The sequence below is a fragment of the Hippopotamus amphibius genome, chromosome 9 (assembly GCF_030028045.1).
Source record: "Hippopotamus amphibius kiboko isolate mHipAmp2 chromosome 9, mHipAmp2.hap2, whole genome shotgun sequence".
NCBI lineage: Eukaryota > Metazoa > Chordata > Mammalia > Artiodactyla > Hippopotamidae > Hippopotamus > Hippopotamus amphibius.
In genome coordinates, this window is record NC_080194.1 from 36,495,203 (window position 1) to 36,521,586 (window position 26,384).

The 26,384-nt window shown below is 44.2% G+C and overlaps 1 protein-coding gene across 1 annotated transcript; it reads right to left on the bottom strand.

Moving 5' to 3' along the window:
- Positions 1 to 25,210, bottom strand: OLFML1 (olfactomedin like 1). Its single transcript, XM_057747377.1, has 3 exons — positions 24,654 to 25,210; positions 22,159 to 22,447; positions 1 to 1,341 (listed from the first exon to the last, which is right to left on the bottom strand). Exons 1-3 carry the CDS (start codon positions 24,777 to 24,779, stop codon positions 551 to 553), a joined length of 1,206 nt encoding a protein of 401 aa, XP_057603360.1. The 5' UTR covers positions 24,780 to 25,210; the 3' UTR covers positions 1 to 550.
- Between the last annotated feature and the right edge of the window lie 1,174 nt (positions 25,211 to 26,384).

Consider the following 26,384-nt stretch of genomic DNA (forward strand, 5'->3'; position numbering starts at 1 on the left):
TTCAAATGGTAATGTTTTCACTTTATTATTGCATCCACCTTGCTTGGTGGAGGGGCAGAACCAGGGGAAATTGAGATTAAACACCAATAAGAAATAGTATTTTAGTTGGGCAGTGAATAATGGAAGAATATCAGTAGGCATTTGTGAAAGAGGAAAGCTTTGAGCAAAGGCCAGAGTGGAGAAAAGCCAGGAGTATTAGGGGGTGGCCTACATTTCTAATGACTGGGAGGGTGGGAGTAGGAAGAGTTATAGAGTAAATGCTAGTAAAAGAAAAGGCTGGAAGTAAGCTGGATCAGAATGTGGAAGGCCTTGAGCTCCAGGAGGTATGGATGGATAATGGAAGTTGTTGAAAATTCCTGAATGACAGACTCTCATCTATGCTCTTGGAAGATACCAAAGGCAGTACCATCTGGAAAAAGTTACATGTGCATTTCCACTCCCAGCCCCTATCACTGTGTGCGATTAGAGGGATACTGTATTGCAAAGGGGCTGTGGCTTCCATCTCCTGGAAAGCAGCATCCCAGGCTCTCTCCATCCCGGCTGTAGTGCATCACTGCAGAGGCTGCTTTCTCTTTGTCTGGAGTTTGTAAATGATCTGGTTTCCATCATTCCAGGCATAAAGCTGCTTATCTCTGGGGTTGTAATGGATCATGGAGTGACTTCTTGATCGCCTGGGGAAAAGCAGCTTGGGCAGATTCTCCTCAATGATAGTGCCCAGCGGATCATAGACACAGGTGATGCGATGGGGACCGTGGCCACCAGAACTGTAGACGACGTAGAGGACCCCACACAAGAGGAATGAGGCTTCAGCATCCTGACTGCTGCATGGAGTGTCCCACGAGTGTTCCACTCCCAGTGAGTCGGGCTCAATCTTCGTGAGAACCAAATGGCCATGGATGCCCGGCCCTGAGTGGATGGCCCAGAGCCCGTGCTCATCCACAGCCAGGTCAATGTAAGTCGAGGGGGAGTGCTGGTAGGCCAGGGATCTGCCTGCCCCTCCCAAGAGCAGCATCCGATCTTCCACAGTCCTCTTCTGCAGGTTATATTTGATGATCTCATTACGAGTCCCTTGGCTGTGAAAAAACAGGAAACCTTTGTAGATCACTTGGCCTGTTCCCTGCCAGGAATGTGTTAGGATCAGCTTCCGGGGGGCTGGCTTGGTGCTATCTTCTGTGAATGCCCGTATGTTGACAAATTCCCAGACAGTGTTGTTTCTGGATCCAATTAAGACATAAACCTTTGGAGAGTCGCTGACAGCATCTTTCATCCAAGAGCCATCTGTATCCATTGTCTTCTTCACTATTTTCAGAGACTTTATGCCCATCAGCATGTTGTCACAGCCTGGCCAAACAGGAGAAAAGGGGAAGGTTACTTTATAAACACGAGATGTCTGCTTTTCTCATAGATTGCTTTTTGTTTTTCCTTCAGTGTCTAGAATAAAATTATCACACAGAGCAATCATAATTGATTGTAGGATTCAATGAAGCAAAGACTTTAATGAATAATTGGGTCTCTGTTACGGGAGTTGCTGTCTAGTTATAAGAGCATTAATCAAGATAATCAAATCAGGATATAAACAACTATCTGCTGTGTCAAAGGCCCTGGTCACTCTCTAGAGCACTTGAGGTTGACAAATTGAGAATGACTAGGGTTTGAAACCACCTAATTCAATTCTGTTTTCCAAGATTTTACTGAATATCTGCTGTCTTAGCTTGCAGTACTCTCCCAGAACAGTGCTAAGTACTAGGGAACAAAATTATAATATCAACCCTGCACCTTGAGGAGATGACCTTCTAGTTAAGGACTCTGGTTCTTAACTCTACTAGAACATTATGAGAGTTCTACTCATCCCTTCACTAATTTATTCATGGATGAACACATGCCTTTAGTCAGCTGATTTTGGATACTTACAAAAAGCAAGATACTGAACTAGGTGTCATGAGCTGGGGATATGATGGACTGGAGTGCAATGATAAATTAGGCACAGTTCTTGCTTAATAGGTACATGACAATCTAGAATATAAGGCTTAAAATGAAATTTTTTTTAAAAAGGAGGCCAGAGAAGAGAGATATCATTTGACACAGGGGAGAGTCTGCATTTGAATTAGCCCTTGAAAGACACCTTGAAGGACATTCTGAGAAGGGTGGGGAAAACTTTCCCAACAGTTAACAAAAACGCATTTGGGAAAGTCCTCCAAGACTAGTGTTAGCGAAGTAGTATAGAGTTTCATCCAATACAAGCTAAATACTTTGCGGGTAAAAACCAGATGAATAAAACAAAGTAATAAATTGAAACCAGCTCTGTGCCTAGAACCTTGAGGGTGGGGCTAAGGAATACGGATTTAATTCTATAGGAAGGTAGGGAGCTACTGAAGTTTTTGGACAAGAATGAAACATGGCCAAGGCTGTTCTTTAAGATTAATTAAGCTGGTAGTCCTGTGTTCGATAGATACACGGGGAAGAGATTAAAATCAGGGAAACCAATTTGGAGGGTATTTCTATAATCCAAACAGGATAAGGGTCTAAACTAGGTGGAAGAAGATGAAGTAAAAAGAAGAGGACTACATTTTTCTAGCTCCTCACTGCCACTTAGACTATTACTCTCTCACCTTCATGCAAAAACCCTCCCTTCTTTGATCCTAATTCTGGATCAGTTCAAAGTTCTGCCTCTGCCCTTGAGAGCTGTGTGTTGGTGGAGAAAATCTCACAATGGTGAGTATTGGTGTATTGCTCTCCGTGCTCAGCCCATCTTCCATGTGGCACCTGTCTTAAATCCCGCATCCTGCCCCACAATTGGCCCATCAGTGCCTCATAATAACTCCTTTGCAGAAATAAATACCATTAGACGTGAACTCCCTCCACTTCCTGTTCCTCAGGTATAGACTTTTGTTCAACTCCTACCCTTGCTGCCCTCCCACACATCTTAAAAGAGGCCATTCATTCCTGCTGTGGAAGACTAATACATTTGCCTGTGCTCCTGTCTCATCCTTCCTGGCTTCTTCTAAATTTCCTCCATGAATGATCTCCTTTCTATTATCTCAGATTTCTCCTTTATTACTAGTTCTTTAGCTTGTAAACATCACTTCTCCCACAATCAGGCCCTCTTTTCTGCTTACTTCACTCCTTCTATCATTTTATAGAACTAGCTTCTCCTATAGAATAGTTTATACTCTCTGCATCCATTTCTTCACCTCCCATTCTTTCACTTAACCATAACTTCACAGAAATGACCCTTTATAATGTGACCAGGGACTTCCTAACGGAAAACTCAGACCTTTTATGTCAGTATCTTACCTGACCTTTCTGTAGCATGGCAGTATTGATCAGTTCCTCCTTCTTGAAGATTTTTTCTCCCCTGATCTTCATGTCACCACAGAGATAATTTCTGTGTTCATCAAATGCCGTTTCATTTTCCTCTTCCCTAGTCACACATTTGCAGCCTCCTTTGTACGTAAGCTGCACCCATTGATCTATGTCCTGTCCAATGGGATGTGCACAGAAATGGTGTAAGCCATTTCCACCTGGCCCTTACCTATGCTATCTTCAATAAGACCTTAGAGTCTTGGAATTCTCATGGTGACCAAGTGAAAGAGGGATGTGGGTCAAGATGAGATGAGAGCTACTCATTTTAGGAAAAGTAGGTCATCAGTTCGATTATGAGCTTGTTGTTGGGACGACCCTGTTAGACAGTCTATCATGAGGTGAGCAGTGTCATAGAGGCAGAGAGTGGTGGCCTTACTAGAAGTATGAAGAAACTTGTGTGTCTCCCTCAGATCCTGCCAAGGTCTATACCGCAGATAGGAAAGGAAAGTTTTAATAAAAGCATGGAAACTCTCTGGGCCTCCCTCATTGACTACTGTAGGGTGAGGTGGTGGAGGGATAGTCAGGTGTATAACAGTCTCTTGAGGAGAACTGAGCACTCTGAGGGCCTCCCCAAATCCTTCCAAAAGCTTTGATATAAGAAGTTAGATGAGCCAGTGGGTTGTCATTTTTTTCTTAACAAATGCATAGGTTCTCCAGGCCAATTGGAGGCCAACTAGAGTCAGAGGACAAGAAACAGGGTGATGGGAGAGAAAATGGACACAAGGATGAAAGATGCACAGCTATAGCACGGGCAACTATATCTAATCTCCTGGGATAAACCATAATGGAAAAGAACATTAAAAAAAGAGTGTATATATGTGTAAAACTGAGTCACTTTGCTGTACAACGGAGATTGGCACAACACTGTAAACCAATTATACTTCAATTGAAAAAAAAAAAAAAAAAAGATGCATAGCCAGAGAAGTCCCAGAGGTTGAGGTCAGTAAGCATTTAGCAAACTGCTTGTGACTGTCAGCTGTTTGGGTAGCAATCCTACCACAGTTCCTTAATCAATTTACCACCCACAATGATCGTACCTTCTCTTCTCAAGAGTCCATCATTCCCTTCTCACTCTCCTAGGAAGATCTTGCCTCTGATTTCACTGAGAAAACAGAAGCCATCAGAGAACATCATCATCTCTGGCGTGGATTACTGCAATAGCCTTCTACCTGGTGACCACACTTCTGTCCTTGACCCTAGAGGCCATTCCCCACAGTGGCCAAAGGCATCTTTGAAAAATATAAGTCAGATCATGTCATGTCTGCTCAAAACTCACCGGTGACTTCCCACCTGACTCAGAGTAAAGCTCATGTCTCTACCTTCCAGGCCGTCTGGGACTGTCTGCCCATTGCTCCTCTGCCTTGTCTCCTACAGCTCCCCTACTTTGATCATTTTGTTCAGCCACACTGGCCTCCCTGTGGTTCCTCAAATTGTGCCAAGCACAGTTCTGTGTCAGGAATTTGGCACATTTTGTTCCCTCTGCTTGGAACCGTCTTCCTGAAGATATCTACATGACTTCCTCCCGCCCTCCCTTTAGGTCTGCTCTCAAATGTTCCCTGATCATTAAGGTCTTCTCTGACCACTCTATTAAAAACGGCAGTCCCCTCCTCCAGCTCTTCATAACCCCCTTACCCTAGCTCACTTGTCCTCCATAGTGCTAACCTTCTATCTGATATATTATAAATTCATCTGTTAACATATGTATTGGTCAACTCCTCTCAATACGGTGTAAACTCCACGAGGGCATGAGCTCTGTCTTATCTGTTTCATTCACTGCTGTATGTCTTGCCCCTAGGACAGCCACAGGCACATAGCAGGCCAGTGTTTGCTGAATGAATGAGTTTTCCAACCACCCAATCTATTAACCAATTACTCTGGAACCCATATTCTCTGCCTTGCCTCCTGCTCTCTTTACTTGTATAGTGGAACTCACCCTTCCACCCACTTAAGGACTTGGCACCTGAAATGATCTCCCCTCTCCCGCCCAACACTCTCTTCCTCCCCATTGGATCACTCCCCTCTGTAAACAAGCAGGCTGTAAGATTGTGCTAGAAACTTTCTAGTGTAGCCCCATTTTTCTATTCCACTTTATAATAAAACTCCTTGAAAAAGGAGGTTCCTCACCTCCAATGATCACCTAAGCCACTCAGAGATCAGCTCCAGGTCTCCATGGGTCTAAATTCCCCTGCCCACTCCACTGGATCAGTTTTCATCAAGGTCACCAACAACCTCCATGTTGCAAAATTTAAGGGTCAATTCTCAGACTTCATGCTAATCAACTTCTCAGCAAACTTTGATTACTGGATTGCTGCCTCTCCCTGAAACTTGTTATTCTCGTGATTTGGGAACACCCCTGCTTTTGTTTGTCCTTCTGTCTTTCTGGATATTTTTTTCCTTGGCATACACGGCTGGTTCCTTATCATCATCCACCTTTAAGTGTTCTGTCCTCAGACCTTTTCTTTTCTCTATCTACGATCACTTTCCAACTCACTTCATTCTTTCCATGGCTCTGAATGGCATGTAAATTCTGAATAATGAATAAATCCAAATTTGTATCTGGATTGACATCCTATCTGGATGTCTTCTTAGCTCCAGATTCGTTCATCCAACTGCCTACTCAATGCGCCTACTTGGCTATCTTCAAACTTCACCTGTACAAAGCAGAACTCTTGCTTTTATCCCCCAAACTCCCTTCCTCTTCTTCCCATTTCAAGCAAGAACCATCTATCAAATTTCTTGTCCAGAAGTCATTCTTGATTCCTTTCCTTCCATCTCTCTGCACTAGCGAGTTCTGGTAGTAAACTTATCTTTAAATTATGATGTTACACAATAAATTAAAATGCTCAATATATTTATATATCCTCCTCTTCCCACCCCTTCTTCCTCTTCTTCCCCTGCACTCCATGAATCCTCACCTTTCGCCTGGACTACGACAATAGTCCCTAATTTGTCTCTCTGATTTCACTCTTGCTTATCTACAGTATGTTCTCCAAAAAGCAGTAGGAGTGATCTGTTTAAAAACATGAATTATATGACTGACCTGCTAAAGCCCTTTTCCCACCACTCTTGGAATAAAATCCTCACTCGTCTTAAAGCACCTGTCTGATTTGGCTCCTCCCTGTCTCTGGGATTTGGTCCTCCACTTTCTCCCTCTCCCCGCCCCCCAAACCTTGCCTCACTGTGTAGTGGCAACACTGGCTTTCTTGCTATTCTGGGAGCTGTCAAGTTTGTTTCTGCCTCAGGGCTCTTGCACTTGCAATTCTTTCTGCCTGGAGTGTTCTTTTCCTTGATCCTCCCATGGTCTGTGTCCTTCAAATCTCAGTTTCAATCTCATCTCCTTAAGAGGCTACCTGTGACCACTGTATCTAAATGTAAAATGATCTACTGTAGCATCTCTGTGATTTCCTTGAGATCACTTACTCTGTTCTGTAATTATGTTATCTGTTTTATTTACTAGTTTATTTACTATTACTAGTGTATTGTCCTTCTCCCCCACTAGACTATAAGCGCCACAAAAGCAGGGCCTCTGTCTTTGTGTTTACTACTGTACTCTATTACTTTACTGGGAGCTCTGTGGGTTCACTAAATATCTATTGAATTAATAAGGAAAATAGGTTCATTTAAGCAGATGTTCTTCGAGGGTTTAAATAGTGCTGTACATCCAGAGTTCTGATCACAGGTCTGTCTTAAGTAATAATAATTTGTAAAGCACCTTAAAGCTTTTATGATACTTTCAAAAGAATTATTTCAAATCCTCCCAGGTTAGGACATAGTTTTTCAGGGCACGAGCCCACTGTGTCCCCCTTTGCCTGGCAAAGCGATAAAACTATTCCCTTCTACTTCGCCCAAAACTCTGTCTCCAAGATTCAATTCAGCACCAGTGCACAGAGGCTGAGTTTTCGACATCATTATGAAAGTCCCTCGGCCATCAGGGGGACCACCATGTCCCCCTACTGACCTGTTTTGCCAGACTGGGAGATTGCTTTCCTGTGGCCTCTGGGTCAACTTCACCCTGGCTGGCCTGGGTTATAGAAGCCAAACTCCTAGAAAAGGCAGAGAAGCCTGGGCCAGCTGGAACCTTAGAATAAGTTTCAAATATCTCAGTACGGCACTCAAGGCCCTTTATCTGCATGGCAGGAGCAGCTAACAGACAGATCCCCTCCATGCTGAGCTTTGGGAGCTGTGGGCTGCAGTGCGGAAGAGAGAGGAATGAGCTGTCCTGTTTACCAGGACCCATCTCTGCTAGGGCTCGGTATACCTTTTCTCAGTTTCACCAGCTGAATCTGTCTCATGTGAATGCTCTGCTCTTTCCATGTGCTCTGGAGATCACAGAGGATGAATGAACAAGGATTTAAGCCTGTACATGATCACAGATACTTTTAATGGGAAAGAGGGGGTCCCATGGGCCATGAGAGAAGCTTAGAAGCTGTTCTCTATAGAGGAACAAGCCCAAAAGCTTGAGAAATGAATAAATATCTACAAATACATATAATATGCTTGGTACTGTGATAGGTACTTATCTGCATTAATTTATCTAGTTCTTATAATCAGCCTAAGTAGTAGTGACATTTTAATCTCCATTTTCCAAGTAAAAAAAAAACTTAAGGTTTGACTAAGTTACCTGGATACATCACCCAGCTAAGGGGGCCTCTGAGCTCAATCTGAGTTGGAAGGTAGAGCCAGCCAGGACAACCCCAGCCAGCCCCAGGGGCATGGTGGATGGGTGTGTGCACATGGTAGGAAGGGGTGGAGAATAGGTGAGCCTGGGTGTGCCTAGAGAGGGAAAGATGAGGGTAATGGATTCCCTGGGGCCTATTCTCAGAGTGAGAAGACTGGGAAGCTCCCCCTGCGAGGAAAGTCAGCAGGCTTGCAGCCCAGCTACAAAGGACTGTGCTAAGAACAGGCACATTCAATGTCTCATCAGTGAGAAAATGTTCATTTAAAATGCAGCAGAGTGGACCTTCCTGGTGGCTCAGTGGTTAAGAATCCGTCTGCCAATGCAGGGGTCACGGGTTCGATCCCTGGTCTGGGAAGATCCCACAAGCCTTGGAGCAACTAAGCCCATGTGCCACAACTACTGAGCCTGTACTCTAGAGCCCGCAAGGCACAACTACTGAAGCCCGAGCGCCTAGAGCCCGAGCTCTGCAACGAAAGAAGCCACCACAGTGAGAAGCCTGTGCACCGCCATGAGAAGCCTGCACACCGCAGCAAAGAATAGCCCCCACTCACCACAACTAGAGAAAGCCCATGTGCAGCAACAAAGACCCAATGCAGCCAATAAATTAATTAATTAAAAATAAAATAAAATACAGCAGAAATTAATACAAACATTCTTCTTTCTCCTTCTACTCCTCTTTTCTAATGTAGAATCCTTGAAGAAATAGGAAAACAAGAATGTTAGATGGTTTTGATCAGGGAAACACAGTCTGGGGAGAAAAACACAGAATTCCCCCCCACCCCTCCAGCCCCTGTATGCACCCTTCGGCGGCTTCTCCCATCCCTTTGTAGCTGGAACCTGGGACTGGGAGTCAGAGACCTGAGTTGTCTGAACTCCATCTGTGGTTCTCTGTGTGACTCCCTAAAAGCTCCTTGGTCAATCAACTCTTAGCTTTTCCAGCTGTAAGATGAGGAGTTTAGCCTGGTGTCATATAGTTTATTCAGGTGAATATTCTGTAATTTTTTATGTTCCTCTTCTTTTGGAATTTGGGGAGAATATACTTCCAGTGTTTGAGTAGAAGGGTAAGTTAAAGCTCCCTGCTGTGCTTCTCTTGAGAAGAGATAATTAGCAGGAGTAAAAGGTTGGGGAAGAATAGGAAATAAGCTGAAAACCTTTGAGTCCAGCCAAGCTGAAAATTATTTAAGAGAGACACTGACATTTTGCAAACCAGAGAATGAACATCTGCAGTTTACCCCTTAGGCACAATTGCAGACAAGCAATTAGGATAGAATTTGGCCCAAGGCCTTAGAGCGAATTCATATATAAATACCACTTATTTGTATCTTTTTAATATTTTTCCCCTTATTTAATAGCAATACTCTCCAGACTTGGTGAGACTTGTCCCTCCGAAAGGGAGTGACTCAGTCAGAGTTATGTTTTAAAAACAGTAGTCTGGATATTAGTAGAGAATGAACTGGGGGTAGAGGTTGGGGAGAGGGGATGCAGGGAGACAGGTGGAGAGTCTGTAAGTATAATTCAGATGAGAAAAAACCTAAACAGTGACAGGAATGAAAAAATGGGCATAGATTCAAGAAATAGAAAAAGAGAGGTCAGGTAACTGATTAGGTTGTGGGAGTTGAGTGATAAACCAGAATCAAGATTGTGAGACAGCAAGGAAGGGGGCAGGACACAACCTTTAAAAGAATGGCATTGAGGATACAACGAAAACTGGTTAGACCCAACTAGGCCCAAGATGGCAGAAGAGTCGACTTCCAGTAGACCTTGAGCTTCATTATACACTCACTGTAATACATTAGCATATGCTAAATGACACACCCACAGGTGTCACCACAGTTCTGAGGCCGACCATAAAAGGCCAAAAAGTGGGTGATGGCCCAGTTCCTGGAAATCTCCACCCCTCCCCCCAAATAGTTAGAATAATCCTCCCACTCATTAGCCTATGAAATTACCTCGTCTATAAAAACTAACCATCCCATATTTCAGGACTGCACTCACCTTTTGAGACCACATCCTGTCTATGGAATGTGTATCTCTCTCAATAAACCTGTTTTCACTTTACTGTGGCTCTTTTTTTTTTCCATTAAACTAGAATTTATTGGTATACATTTCATAGATAAAGTAGCACATCTTTGCAGCTTCTATTGCACCAAGTATTGAAGGTTAAAAACACAAAAAGAGGAACATTTGGTTTTGAAAACACTGCAAATAGCCAAGTACTCTCTCCCCATGGAGCTCCACAGATAAGTCAAGACTTGCTAAGTCTATGGTTCATGACCCAATGGAGGTCTTAAATATCTCCGGACTGCAGTGAGAACAAGTACAGTGCAGTTAGAAAAAAGAGAAGGTGCCTGAGCCCGTAAAGTCCCCTGTGTTCTCCACAGACCCACTTGCCCTCCTTCATAAAGGGGATTAACACCCACCAGCACTTCTACATCAGCAAGAGGAACATGGGGGTCTGACATCTGACTCCTGGCTCTTTTCTTCTCCTCACTGAGCTCAATGCTGGTGAAGGATGCTGGAAGGGTAGCCAGGGAGGCCAAGGGCCCTCCTCCCAAGGAAAGTGCACCATGAGAAGAACCCACACCCTCAACCCTCAAGTTTTGGTCAAGGGACCTGCCAGGGGATGGAACCACAGGCTGAGGTTTGCAACTGCACTCAAATAACTGTGGCTCACTCTTGAATTCTATCCTGTGCAAAGCCAAGGACCCTCACTGGGTGGCTTATCCCATGGACTCACCCAACACCTGGGACGTGACCATCCTCTCATGCCCCATTTTCCTGCGACAGTTGGGGGTGATAGAATGCATAAGCCATCAACAGGGAAGGAAGAGCAGATTTGATTGGGAAGAAAAGAGATGAATTCATGGAAAAGAAGAGAATTTCTGTAAAGTCTTGCATATTTTGACTGCTTCTTGAAATTCTCCGTTATAAATTTTGACTTCAACCACCTGAACTGTATTCATGTAAATAAACATTTGTCAATACTTCTCAAGTCACAGGTATATGGGGATTCAAAAATGACAGCTCTCAGACGAGTAGTCAATTATAAAGCTTTAAGCTATTACAATAAAATTGTCAATGTGGACTTAAGTGTTCTGGAAACTAGAGGCATTTATGCTTTTTGCCCATAGAATATATTTCTGATATGTCAGCATGGTACCGAAGGTAATTCATCTGACCTCTTTTGTCACTTTCCCACCCCACTGGACTAGTCACTAGTCACCAAACTTGCCCTGGCCTCTCACAAGTTTTAGACCTGGCCCCTACTTTTCCTTAGCTCATCTATGCTAACTTGGGATACATCTTCTTGTCCTTCAAAACAAAATTCTCTGACTCTCGAATAGCAGCTAGTTGCTCCTTCTTGTGTACCTAAAGCATCCTGTGCAGCTCTCTTCCAGGGCAGCTCTCGGGCTGAACTGGAATTGCCTATTCACTTTGTTTCTTTGCAAGCATTTTAGACAGAAGCTGTGCCTTATTTGTCTTTTTATCCACAGTGCCTGGGAGACAGTACATATCTCCTTCACTATTCAAACTCTTACTGCTTACTGTCCAAACTCAGGAATCAATTAGATTCAGATAATGCAGTATTAGTCAGTTGCTACCCCAACACACACTAGGCCAATGTAGAAATCAAATACACTCAAATGACAAGAAGTATGTGTGGACCAGGTGCCATTTCACTGTCTGAATGCCTGGGTGGATGGACAGCAGGAAGGCAGGAAGACCAGCTTATGTGAAATTGTACTCAGTGAGCCATGGGAGGATTCAGCTTCACAGAAGGGCTGTGAATCTAGGGTGAGTGCTTCAACAGGGCCTGGAGTACAATACCTGCTCTACATGTTTTGGTGAGTTGCACAAACTCTTTAGCAAATCCACATCAAAGGTTTTTCTAGGTTCCCAACACTGAAAGTATTTCGCGGCATCCAGTACAGAGCCCGCCAGCTGCCCTTTATTGGTGATTAGGAATAGAGTGTGAGAAAGAAAACATGGCTGTTGATTCGCCTGGCTGTGTGCTGCCCAGCAGCATGGAGTGCGTGGAAGCCGGGGAGACCTGTGAGGAGGAGTGAGGCCACTGCTTCCACAGGGAGTACCTATCGTTGGAGTTCACAGTCAGGATGTGTCCTTTCAGAAGAGGACAGCTTTCCATAACCTCATCTTACTTGATTTTCTTCCATAGTATTTATCTTCTATCTGACATATGATAAACTTCCTTGCTGATATGTTTATTGTTTGACTCCCCTCAATAGAATGCAAGCCCTAGGAGGGCAGAGCTTTGTCTAGCATGTTATATTTACTGCAGGATATCCTGTCCTAGAATAGCCTCTGGCACATATTACTATGTCTCTATTTTTTTTTTTTTACTATGTCTCTATTTTAATTATGAATATGCTAAGAGATATACATCAACAAAAACTCTTTGGGGTCCTGAATAATTTTTTAAAATATAAAGGTTTCCTGAGATAAGTTGGAGAGAACTGCAGTCCTAGAGGATCCAGGCTGGTCAACACTCATGTGAATCGAAGCATGGAACTGGGCAGTCCTCCAGGGAATTTCTGATCAAACAGCCTCTGTTTTGCATTAGTTATCTGACTGTTGCAACATCTTAAGGATTCCAAACTTATAATTATGAACTTTTTGCTTTTATTTAATTTTTATTTAAAGACTAAGCTGGGTTTTAGTTTTTACATAGTGGGTTTTTGTTTTTTTTTTTCCCTGTAATATTTTTACCTGAACTGAAAAGCATGGAAATGTTCTCAATGTCTAGGTGTGGTACTGCCATTCTCCCATTTGCTTGGTTAGAAAACAGAATCATTTTGATATGTAGCCATGGAGTCTTTCTGTGCAATCAATTCCGCTTCATTCTCTTCTCTCCATCATTTCTCAGAGTGTGCTGGTGTGGCTCCCGCTCACCTCGTTGCAGCAGCCCTCTCACTGGTTCTTCGGTCTCCCCTCAAAATCATCAGTCACACTAATGCCCCATCCAGTGCTTTCATACAGAGATTTGCATACTTAAAAACCCATGCTGCCTCTTTCCAGGAGCAGCAAGACCAAAAGTCTCATATGGACATTATTAGAGGTTCTACTGGAAGGATGGGCTCCAGAGCCAGACTTGAACTTGCTTTGGCCAAAAGAACCTGGTAAAAGTGTCCAGACTTTGGTGTGCTTGTGCCCTCTCCCTCAGACCTCTGCCTCCACCATGAGAACAAGCCTAGGTTCACCTCCTAAAAGATCAGATGCCACGTGGAGAAGAACCAAGCCATTGCAGCTGAGGCCATCCTCAACCAGCCATCTCCTGGGCAACATGCCACTAACTGTACACGCACTAGGGAGCCCTGCTGAGAACAGCTAAGCCTAGCCCAGGCCAACAGAACTGCTCAGCTGCCCTGTGGACGCCTGAGAAATAGTCAACGATTGTTTCAACCCACTAACTTTCCAAGTGGTTTGTCATGCAGCATTACTGTGGCAGATACTTGATGTGGGGTTGGGGTAAGGGAACCGTGAGCAGATAGGGAGACTGAGATGAATCTAGGGTGTCTGGCAGGTGGTGCTTACTCTTCAACGTAGCAGGAAAGAGGGAGGAAGATGGGGCTGTGTGAAACTCTGAACCACAGTTTTGTCATCCGAAAAGAAGTCATAATACTACCTACCTAGCAGAGTTGTTGTGGACATTGGATGACATACCAGATAAAAGAAGCTTAATGGAATCCCTGGCAAATAGTTGCCTCCACTTTCCAATAAACTACTCCTCAAGGTCAGAAAATACTGATCCCTACTCTGTTCCAGGCAGTGTTAGACTTGGGGAACACAGCATGAATAGTGCAGAGATGCAGGGAGTATATTTTATGTTTTCAGAGTAGCAGATTCAACATAGCATAGAGCTTCAGGTGAGTGGGGACTGGCAGTAGTGGCACAGACTTAGCTGAGAAATTTAAAAGTTGCTGTGTTCAAAACTTACGGTTACCAAAGGGTAAAGCGGGGGTGGGGGGGGAGGAGGAATAAATTAGGAATTTGGGATTAGCAGATACACACTACTATATATACAATAGGTAAACAACAAGGACCTACTGTATAGCACAGGGAACTATATTCAATATCTTCTAATAACCCATAATGAAAGAGAAGCTGAGAAAGAATATATGTATATAATGTATGTATAACTGAATCACTTTGCTGTATACCTGAAACACTGTAAATCAACTATACTTCAATAAAAAAATGCTAAAAACTTTAAAAACCTTAAAAAAAGTTGCTGTGTTCAATTCTTGGCTTGTTATTTACTTTTAAAATAACAGTAAATAAAATAAATATAGTATATATAGTATTCATAGTTTTTATTTAATCAGCAGGTATTACTTTCAGAGAGAATAACAACAATTTTTTAACTTTTTATTTTATATTGGCGTATAGGTAATTCACAAGGTGTTAGTTTCAGGTGTACAGCAAAGTGATTCAATTTTACATGTATGTGTATCTATTCTTTTTCAAATTATTTTCCCATTTAGGTTATTACAGAGTACTGAGCAGAGTTCCCTGTGCTGTGCAGTGGGTCCTGGTTGGTCATCCATTTTAAATATAGCGGTGTGGACATGTCCATCCCAAACTCCCGATCGATGCCTCCACCCCGCCACCTTGCTAACCACAAGTTCATTCTCAAAGTCTGTGAGTCTGAGAATAACAAAAATTATTTGAAGAAAGCTAGGTTGGGGTCAGTGGTAAAGGGCTTTCTTTATGTTATTTTATGGGATTTGCTTTACCCTGTGAGTTGTGGCTGCCATCAAAGATGATAAGCAACGATGCAGTAATTTTAGCATGATAACCCTGGCAGCAATACAAGATGAAACCATGTAACAGGAAGGTCAGTAAGGAGTCTTCTGCAGTTATCAAGACAAGAGATGATGAGAGCGGTCTAGATGGAAAGAATAAACTTAGAGATATTCAGACGGAAGAATCTATTGGTATGGTGACTAATCAGACGAGGGCCAAAGGGATGCTCCCGAGGTTTCTAGCACAGGAGAGTGTGCGTGGGACGCTTCTGTTAACTGAGAGAAGAGTGGGGGAGAGCAGAGGAATGTCATTACTGAAAAGGAAATGAAGAAAAGGTTGGGAATTAAAAACCAAGGGTTGGAGGGAGTGGTGAACTGACCCTTCTTGGCCAGGATTTGAAAGAATGATTGAAAGCAATCTGTTTGTGAGTAGGAATCATCACCACACAACCATCAAGAGGCTGACATGCATGGTCTTCATGCATGTCCCACAGTAATAATGCCTCTGGGTGCAGGCATTTAGTCTCAGAGCAGAGGGCTCCTACCCAAGGGCCTCTGTGACAGCCCTGGAGATGGCCTGCCTGGCTCCAGTCTCTCCCTCCTCTCCCTCCTAGGAGCACTCAAACTCGCCCACTGCCGGTCCATTCTGAATGCTGGAGCCAGAATGATCTTCCTAGAACCTCCATTTGAGCATGGACACTCCCCTGTTTATGACTATTAAAACAGCACGATGGGAAAGGTCAGTAGATGTAGACATCGGCCTGGCTTGGTTTGAATCCTCCTCTGGCATCAGTTAGCTGTCAGGCCTTGGACACATGACTTATTCACGCAGCGCCCTGATTTCCCCATCTATAAGATGGGGGATAATTATAATACCTACCGCACAGGTTTGTTGTGAGAATTAGCTGGTATAATCTGACAAGACATAAAAAATAAAGATTACCTAGTACCTAATAAGCACTCAATAACTATTAGCTACTGTTATTCATATTATTTTCATCCCCCACAGCTAGAAAGTGAAGAGGCTCAGTTTAGCTCTTGTCTGGTTCTTTCATCTCCTCTCCACCACTTCCCCCTATACCTGAGGTCTACTGAACACTAAGCCCAGTTAGGCCTTTGTTCCTCCACATGCTGGTCATTTGCTCGAAGCACTCTTTATTCTGTTCTCCATTTAACTAGTTCTTTTCCAACATTAAAACTCAGCTTGAGGGTCACATGCCAGATTCCACAGTCTCCCCCATCCCCATCTCCACAGCAACTCTGACCTTAATTAATTATTTAATGCCTGCCTTTGTGCCTCTGTGACACCCTCCACCAGAGCAGCCATCACCCCACCTGTTATTCTGGGTTTATTTAGATGGTTTCCCCACTTGGCTGTAAGCTTTTTGAGGACAAGAATGTGATCCTAGTCAATGCTCTATCTCTAATGCCTGGCACAGTGCCAATATAGTTCTGGAATTCAGTTAGACATTTGTTGAACGAATGAACAAATGAATAAGTCATAGAGAGGATGAATGGGGAGGTTCATTCCACCTGGAACCAAAAGCCATCAGCTAAAACAACTTTGGGACCTTCTATTAATAGCTGTAGTGATGGTCCCGGATGTATCCTCAGAGACCATGGGCCTTTCAGCTGGATACACAGAAGTGCTATGTCCATGGGCCTTTCTGAACCCAGCACAGTGACCTATGGGACTGTCCAGGAGGCAGCATAGGATAAGCTGCCCTTCTGGTGTTGCTGCACACTCATACACAAACACAAGTACTCTTGTACTTTTCTGCACTTACACCTGTGCATGCCCTCAATGCCCTCCTTTGTGGGAGGTACCTCTGTTGCAATGTACAGTTATACATCTCAGTGCTTTGGCCCACTCATCACAAACTAATGGACCTTGGGAGTTGCCTCACAAATATGTTTTCTTTGGCTTCCAGTGGGTCTTTTGCTCCTTTGTTTTATTTTTTATTTTATTTGGTTTTTAATGGCTTTGAATGTGAGACATTCATATTTATATTACCTGAATGGATCCCAGAGGCATTTGAATTTGCAGCCACAGGCTTTCTTCTCTGAAACATGATCTAACAAAAGACGTGAGTTATTTACTTCAGCAGGGAGAGGGTTACTGGAGGTAATTTGCATGCACCCTTGCAATTAAGGGAGCTGGACTAAAACAGGGAATAAAATAATGCTATAATGGCTTGTTTTGACTGCCTTAAGAATTTTCTTTACAAGCTGTTTACAAGTTAAAAAGAGGTTAATACTCTCCTGATCCACACAAGAATGCAGCCTGTGGAATCTGCTGAAGACTGTTAATCGGATAAATTCTCAACCTGGGTATTGGAGGCAGTGGTGCTTTGCCATAAATCGCCAAGTTCGAGGCAAAATTTCTTTTTACTTATAACGGTTATAGTACCAAAGACGTGGAGTGACTTTATAAGTTAGATTGAATTCAAGTAACTTTCACTCACTACATTCTAAATTGTGTGTGAGACAGAGAAAGAAAGAGACAGACAGACAGACAGAAAGGAGGAGAAAGAGAAAGTCTGTATGTGTTAGAGTTAAGATTCAAAGAATTTTACTTTAACCCAAACAGCGCTGGAATTGTGGCCCTCACAGGAACATCAATTGGGGATTATCTCTAAATCAAGGCTGAAAACGTGAGAAGACCTCTAGAGGAAATGGCTTAATTACAGGGCCACTCTACCTTATTTATTATCCCCAGTACCTGGCCCTAGGCTGTTGCCCAATAAATATTCCAAGAATAAATGAGAATCCTTTAGCCTGATGGTAGGATTTTCTGGAAATCTCCTAAACACAATGTTGAATTTTCCAAGAAAGTTGTTATCCTGGTAATTCCCTGGTGGCGCAGCAATTAAGAATCCGCCTGCCAATGCAGGGAACATGGGTTCAATCCCTGGTCCGGGAAGATCCCACAAGCTGCAGAGCAACTAAGCCCATGAGCCACAACTACTGAAGCCCGCATGCTCTAGGGCCTGTGTGCCACAACTACTGAGCCCGCGTGCTGAAACTACTGAAGCCCACGTGCCTGGAGCCCGTGCTCCACAACAAGAGGGGCCACCGCAGTGAGAAGCTCATGTACTGCAACAAAGGGTAGCCCCCACTCGCTGCAACTAGAGAAAGCCTGTGCACAGCAACGAAGACCCAATGCAGCCAAAAATGTTTAAAAATTAAAAAAAAAAAGAAAGTTGTTATCCTTTCTCTAGGTTTTCCAAAAACACTCTCTAAGATGGCATGTATGTATGAATGAAACTCTTGATGTGATCTCCAGCAACTCTCCCGCCCATAATCCCATATTTGCCCACAGAAGGGTGCTGACTTGAGTCTTATGGATTTCAGTGCAATTTCCAGAGCCGGCACAGTCCCAGAGGCCAAGGTTAGAAGATAGGAAGATGGGAGCCTTGTGGGAAGAAGGTGGGTATGGATAACAGCACTGTCTGGGATGCGCAGAATTCTTAGGTTCCCACCCCCATGGTCATGCCCTACACACTCTCCTCCCTGTGAGTGAGGGAAGCACTGTGGATACAACAGTCCTCCTTGACTAGGTTACACTACCAGACAAAGCTAAAGAGATTTTGTAGATGTAATTAAGGCCCCAAATCTGCTGATTTTGAGTTAATCAAAAGGAAGGTGATTATGGGTGGGCTAAATCAAATTAAAAACTCTTAGTAGAGGGACTGAGCACTTCCTAAAGAAAGGTGCTCTCCTCCTGGCCTTGAAAGAGTAATAGTCACACTGTGAGCTGCCTGTGGAGAGGGGTGGTTTCTTGAAGCTGAGGGCCTCAGTCTTAAAACCACAGGAAGGTGAATTCTGCCAATGTCAATGAACTTGGAAGAGGACCCTGAGCTCCAGGTGAGAATGTAGCCCAGACAACACCTTGATTGTACTCTCGTGAGACTGTTGAACGAAGCATCCAGCTAAGCTGCACCTGGACACCTGAACCCACAGAAACGCTAAGATAATAAATGTATATTATTTTAAACTGCTAAAGCTGTGGTGATTTGTTACACAGCATTCGCATAACTAACACAGGCATAGTTACTAAGAAAAATGGCCAAAACAGTGGAGGAGGGGGCACAGTACGTAAAATACAAAACAGTGCGTGGCAGGGGAATACACTGGCATTCCAAAGTCCATCCTTGGGCACAGAACTTCTGGAAATAACAGGTCAGAGAGCACTAATCACACGGTTTGATTGTTTACAGGTTTGTCTTTCCCTAACCAAGCTCTAAGGGGCCTCTGCCATCAGCGTCTCTTCTGCAGACAATTTTGCCCCGCCCCCAGCTCTGCGAGTGCAGGAATGAAGACATCAGTATGTTCACCATCTGGCTGAGGAGATGTGTGTGGCTGAGAGTCAGTGCTGCCTTGGAAGACTGAATGAGGTGCTCCAGGAGCACTAGGGAGGGGCCGATCTGTCTGGGGGGACTGGGGTGGGGGGGTGGAGTGGGCAGAAGTGTTCACAGAGAATCCACAGAATATCTGAAACATAAAGGGTGGGTAGAAAAATATATATACATATATATTTGTTTTAATTGCTACTGTATGTGGGTGAGTTATGGGAGAAGATGGAGATCAGCTCAGGCCGCTTTCCGAAGGGCCTTCCTCATATAAAAGGCTGCGATTTGAATGGATTGTTTGTTGCTGTTGATAAGTGATGGCAAACGGCAAAAACATTCTCCACCGAGAAGTGAGAGCATCCACATGTGTTGTGGGAAGGACTACGTGACAGCAGACAGCAGTCGGAGGCAAGACCAGAGGCAGGAGAAGCAGCAAGGAAGCCAGTGCAAGACGCAGACATGCTCCCTCCTCTGTCGCTGCTGCGAGCACAGGGCCTGTCCAAGAACTGGGGGCAAACGGTGCTTGTTGAATCATCAAGTGACAGATCATCAAAAGAAGGCTCCCAAGGCCACAGGCGTGGAAGCAGCAATCACTAAAAAGTCCGAAGAGTTTCCACTCACCGTGGAGCTGTGAAAGGGAATATTTTAGGTCTCCAGGCTCTGATGGACGAGGCAGAGGAAGAGGGTTGAAAAAGCAGGAAGTCCAGACTCAGGATGTCTGCTGAGCCGCAGCTAGAGTGGAAAGGCGCAATCTCAAGGCCCGAGGGGCTTCGAGTGTCTCAGGGATCCAATCCAGCACCACCGTTCAGTTTTGGGGCCCTCCCTGACCCCTGGTGAGAACATTTAGGCACATTCTAGCTCAGGCTACATTAACACCCAATCCTCCCATCAGCTTTCTGGGGAGCTGTTCACTTTCCACTGGCCCATCCTTGCCCTTTCCCCCACTCCCTCGTCGCACACTTACTCCCAGCTGCTCCCGCTCAGGAGGAGGAGGTTCACCTCAAGACAGGGCCAAAAAGGACCACTCACTTCACCAAATTGACCAACTGCTTCATGTTATAGGTAAGGCACCCTCCTCTCTGTCTTCTGACTCAAAGACTTTCTCTTTTCTATCAATACCTAATAACACCTGTCTGTGCTAACAATCCTGTCCATTCATTCATTTGTTCCCTTAGTTATTCACTGACAAATATTTACCAAACATAGACACTTTTCTAGGCACTGAGACACAGCATAGAACGTGAAATGCAGGACTCAGGTTCTCATAGAGCTGATATTCGAGATGGGGAGGCAGAAAATGAGCAGCGAGCAAATACATGAACTAGAAGATCTCAGAGTAATAAGTGCTCCGGAAGAAACAAAACAAAACAAAAAATAGTAAAATACTGAATAGTAAGTGCTCCAAAACGCCTCTTGGGTTTCTTATTTCAACATATTCCAGACCAACCACCCAATGGCCTAATGCAAAAACCCAGGAAGCACCCTGGACTCATCCCTCTCACTCATGTTTCACATTCAATTATCAGTCACAAAGCCACGTGTATTCCAACTCTCAGTGACTCTGAAATCCATCTGTTCAGCTCCATCTCACTGACACTTCACACAGACATCACCACTTGTTTGCCCAGTGTATGGCAGTATTTTCCTGATTAGTATCCTCTCTCTCGTCTTGCCCTCTTTCTGCATGTCATGTCCCTGCTTAACATTGTTCAATGGTTCTCAATAGTTTCTTCAGTCAAGTTCAACCCCCTTAGCTCAGCATGCAAGCTCTTTCATTATCTGGGTGCTCCTGAACCCTTCCGCCGTGCTTCCCTGCACTTGCCTGCCCCACACGGCTTCCACTCTGCCGTCTTCTGCTGATCCTTCTCTAACTTCTTTGTTCAAAACTTAGATAAAATGTCGCCTCATCTTGGGACTTCCCTGGTGGTCCGATGGCTAAGACTCCACACTCCCAATGCGGGGGGCGGGGGGCCCGGGTTCTATCTCTGGTCAGGGAACTAGATTCCGCATGACACAACTAAAAGATCCCATATGCTGCAACTAAGACCCGGCACAACCAAATAAATAAATAAATATTAAAGAAAAAAATAACCATAGGGGACACTGAGTGCAAGGTATACAAGAACTCTCTGTAATGTTAAAAGAAAAAAGGTCACCTCATTTTGGAAGAATCTTCTTATAATGAACCATGGAATTTTTGCAACGATTACATGGAAAGGATACATGAAACCCTTAGCCCAATGATGGCATTCAGCTTATATCTTGTTTACCTGATGGAATTTCTTAATTTGGAGCAGGCATAATTAGCATATAAATAAAGTTTTCCCATTTGCAATGACACCGTTAGAGAACACAGCCTCTGAGACAGGGGACTCGTCTCCCTCGTTGTTTTAAATTCAGGACTCGTGCACAGGAAATTTTCCTCCTCTTTTATGTTTTTGCTGCTTGACACTTGTTATTATCATTTGCACGCCTAACCATTATTCTTAATGGCCTGGAAGTGATTCTGATGGATCCCAAGATTGGAGACATATACCTTGACTAGATCATCATCCCAACAGAACACACAATAATGCACTGTAGTCCCGGGCCCTGAGGGTTGTCTATTGCCACTTCTACTTTCGTGATGTTTCTTGGCATATTTGCAGCCTCTCCCCACTCCCAGGTACTGGGAGAATCCGCCAACCTGCCACTTTCTGTGGTAGGGGACTACACACCTCTACCAAACCAAGGTCTATCTCAAGATGCCCTTCCTGGGCTGACCTCCGACACCATAGCCCTGATCTTCCACGGGAGCTTTAGGAACTCTCTGGGAAAGGGAAAGTTGCTTTCTGAGAATGGATTTTCCTTTGGACACATGCACCCTGATAAGGATTCTTTCCCAGCACATGCCCACAAGGGCACAGGTCCAGTTCTTAGTCAGACCCCCTACCTGCATGGGGTCTATGTCTCTGAGAGTGAAAGTCCCCAGAAGGGGTAATAAAGGATGCAATTCTCTTACTTGCATTCAGCAGTGTCCGGATCCTTTCCTCTTCCTCAGCTTCTTGGACTAGCTTTTCTGCCAGCATCTTGTCCTCTGACTCTACACACGCGTCAGCTTCCCTCAGGTACTCCAGGTAGTCGATCTCCCGCTGGGCACGTTCGACTCTCAGTGCCAGGTTATATACTGCACTTTTGTACTCACTTTTGTACGTCTGACACTGTCCCAGCATAACGGATATGTTTTTCGAGAACTCTTGGAAATCTTGAATGTATGCTCTTGTTGCTTGGGTACATTTTTCCAGTCCTTGCTTCAGTCAGAAAATAAATTCCCAAATTATTGCCAGTTATTTAAATTGCCTAAGTAGTATCAATAGCTCTCATTCATAGAAAAAGATTTTAAAAATACAATTAAGTCAAAAGAGGGGAAAATAAAAATCACCCATAATTCCTTAACTCAAAGTACTATTGACATTTTACCAATTTTTTAAAGTTTATGCATTTAGTCACACATATATAAATACATTTTTTAAAATGTGATCTCACTATATGTATGTTTTGTAACAGGTTTTTAACTTGCTGATATATTGTGAACATATTTAAATACCAATTAATATATATCTATACCATAATTTTAATAACACAATTCCATTGAATTGATATTCTATTATTTATTCTATTAAACCCTTTTTAATGGACATTTATGTAGTTTTCAATGTTTTACCATTTAAACAATGCTGAAAAAAATCTTTGTCTTTACATATTTGTGTACTTCTCTGGTTATTTTCTGAGGATACGTTTCCCGATGTAAGCTGCACCCCCAGCACCTGCACAGGGCTTGGCACACACTCGTACTCAATACTACTTACTGAATGGAAGAGTAAGTGAGTGAAGGGTGGAAATGGGATTGCTGGGTCAAAGAGTATGCATACTTAAAGACCACTTGGTGGTTTACCAAAATGCTCTCCACAAAAATTGTAAAAATATATACTCCAAACAGCAGGATATAAGACTGTTCATTGAAGAATGAAAGAGAGAGAGAGAAAGGTGGGGGGAAGAGAGAGTGTGTGAGAGGGAGGGAAGGAGGGAGGCAGCGAAGGAGGAAGAGAGAGAGAGACAGAAATAGAGAAAGGATGAGAAGGAAAGAGAGGGAGGAGAGAGAAATTGTCTAAATCTATGCTCTTTTTTCTTGCTCCTCTGACACAAATCCCTCAGTGTGGCGATCTCACCCCTTCGTTGCTCCGTGTCTGCCTTGGCCAATAGTGGAGCCATCTGGGACTTGGCTTTCCCCCCAGGTCACAAGGATCAGGGGGAGAAGACCTATGTCAATCATATCCCTATCTTTTTGAGTGGCATTCGTAGCTACGAAAGTATCAATCTATATTTGATACCTTGTCTGCAGACAGACCCGAGTGCTGGGGAAAGCCTGCAGGGATGTGACTGGCGATAATCCCCAAGGCAGGTCCATGGTAAATGAAGAGGGACCCGGTTGTGTACAATTCTGGCACACTTAAGGAGGTGAGACTGAGGAGGCGTCTGAGGAGGGAAGCGAAGCAGCAGCAAGAGGTCACTGGCCTGGGAACATTTCATCCACGGCTGCCGGGCCTCAGTCCATGGGACACTAGGAAATGCGTGCAGCCTCCTCTAAGGAATTGTTTTACCCTGACGGTAACCAAATAGTTTGGACTTGAAGCGTTTTCAGGAAAATACAGAAAATAAATATTGGAGATAAGCAGGTCTTTGAGAGAAGATAAATAATTCATCAAAATTTAACTTGTATAGAAGCAAGGCATGAAGTATGAAATAGCCAATATCATCGCCAAGGTGAGCCAAAGGTTAGGGCGGAGGGTTACATTTGCCCCGGAAGTTTGTCCCTGCTGCAAAAATGGTGAGTTTTGCAAATTTTAATGAAGTGGCAGCTGCAACACTTGGAGAAAAAGGCCCCAACACTTTCTCTCTGTTTTAACATTGCTGAAATCTGCTCATTTCTAAAATCAAGTTCAGTTCAGCAAAAGAAACTAAGAGCTTCTCAGTACACCAATATCATGACTTTTTACGGTGACCTCATGGCTTATTATAAAAAAGACAAAAAGAAAACTAAAATCTGCTATCATCCTGATATAGTAAAACATGAAGAAAACGTGACCAAAATGTTCAATTTTCCTATTTTAAAAATTGAGCAATTGAATAATAACATTTTAGACATTTACCACCATGGCAGGCAATGTTCTATGTAGGAATTAATTTATTAAATCTTCAGAATAGCCATAAGAGGTAAATTCTATTATCATCCCCATTTTGCAGATGAGAAAAACTCCAGATCAGAGGACAGAGGAAAGCCCTGCTCAAGGTCTGGGAGAAACCACTAGACTATGAAAAATATTAGGTGTACTTTTAGCAATCTATTTATTATTCACTATCTGGAAAAATGTATCCCAGTAGGTAGGGAAGCGTGGGTAAGATAAAGTGACTTCTGGGAAGCAGGTTCCCCGGATCAGGGGCACAGATGCCACCTACCTCCAAGACTTGAAAGCGCTGATTGATGTAGTGCACCATGGCCGGGTCCTGGGCGCACTGCGGCGGGGGCAGAAGGGCCATGAGGACCAGAACCCTGAAAGCAGAAGCTCGCCTAAGAGCCAGCATGGTCCTGCAACCCACCCAGGGTGGGACTCTCTTCTGCGGTTGCTTCTCGAAGAAGGCTTAAAAGTCCAGGTGGTGGTCTCCTGCTCTCTAGCCACTGCTGAGAAGAATCCTCCAAAAACAGCCGGACAGCAAAGTCTGCTGGTTATTCCCTCAGATGCGTGATCTCACTTTGCTAGCTGGTGATCAAGTCCAGCTGTTGGCAAGTCAGTCCCTGGAGGCCTTGCAGGCTGGCTGGGGGTAGAGATCTCCCTGGGTCCAGCATCTGTTGCTATCACCTTTGACACACAGGGACCCTCTGCAGGCTAGTGGCTGCCCCCTCTTCCAGGCCTGGGTGAGTGTGCATGGGGGTGGGATGGGGGGTGGGGAGGGCTTCTCCCCTCTCCCCAGCTCTTTCCTTTTCACGTTTGCTTTCCTCCTCCCTAAAGAACTCTGCAGTCCAATCACAGGCCTGACCCCACGCACACCACCCCCAACTTCTCAGAGTTGGACTCTCGGTTTAGTTTCTGGCCAAACTTCCCGGGATCCTTTTCCCAGAAGTCCCTTTGGGAGACCCCACCCCTCCTCCAGACTCTCTTTGCATTCCTGCAGCTCTTAAAGGCACAGCAAGGAAAAATGAAAGCTCTGATACACCCGGTCTCTCTGAGCAGGCTGGGCACAGGGCCCATTGCCCCTTAGGGAGAGAGATCCAAAGGGTCACAGGCCTAGCCACCCAGGGAGATAGCTGAAAAATCTGAGATTCAAGCCCAGCAGAGTTTTATTAAGAGGTACAACAATTACTGATACAGGGGCACTTCCAGAGCCAAACCACCATATTAGTGAGGAGGTCCTTGAGCTTTCTCAGTCTCTAGTAGCAGAATTCCCTTCACCTGGAGCTGCAGGCCAGCAATACATAGGACTCAACTCCTACAGGCCCCAGTCCAGTTGAAGATAAATCACATCCTTAGGACAAAGTAGTAAAATCTTCCAATTTTTTGCCTTTGCTGTCCAGGTCTACTTACCTCACCCTCTCCTTCCGTGGTTGGGTCCAGGATACTCATGGATCTTTCTCAATCACCAACCAAAGTAGAAAAGGTTGGGGCATCTATGGGAAGTGGAAAGAACTCTGAACAGGAGTCAGAAGACCTAGCTTTGTATGTGGTCCCTGCAAAAGACACTGAATGAATTTTCTAGTGTGGCCTTTGCATGTCCTTGTCCCCATTAGCTGTTCCTCTCTCCCTCTCTTTCGAGTGACTTAGCCCCTAACTATTCCTCTCCACCCTCTTGGTACCATCACAGACAATGGCTCCTCGTCCTTCAGAACAAGTCCTCCTATTTCCAAGAACTATCTTTGACGACATTCAGCCCTCTATATCTGCGGATGTGGAGGGCTAAGTGTACTAAGCCATTTTATATAAAGGACGTGAGCATTGCAGGACTTGGGTATCTTTGGGATGCGGGGGTGGGGGTGGTCCTGGAATGAGTTCCCTGCAGATATCAAGGGCCAACTGTATTCCCCTAACTAGGCGAACTTCCTCTGATCCCTCCTCTTAAATTCCCATTAAAAATACTGCCCCTAATCCCAAAAGAAACTTGTACCATAATGTTCATTGCAGCACTATTTACAAT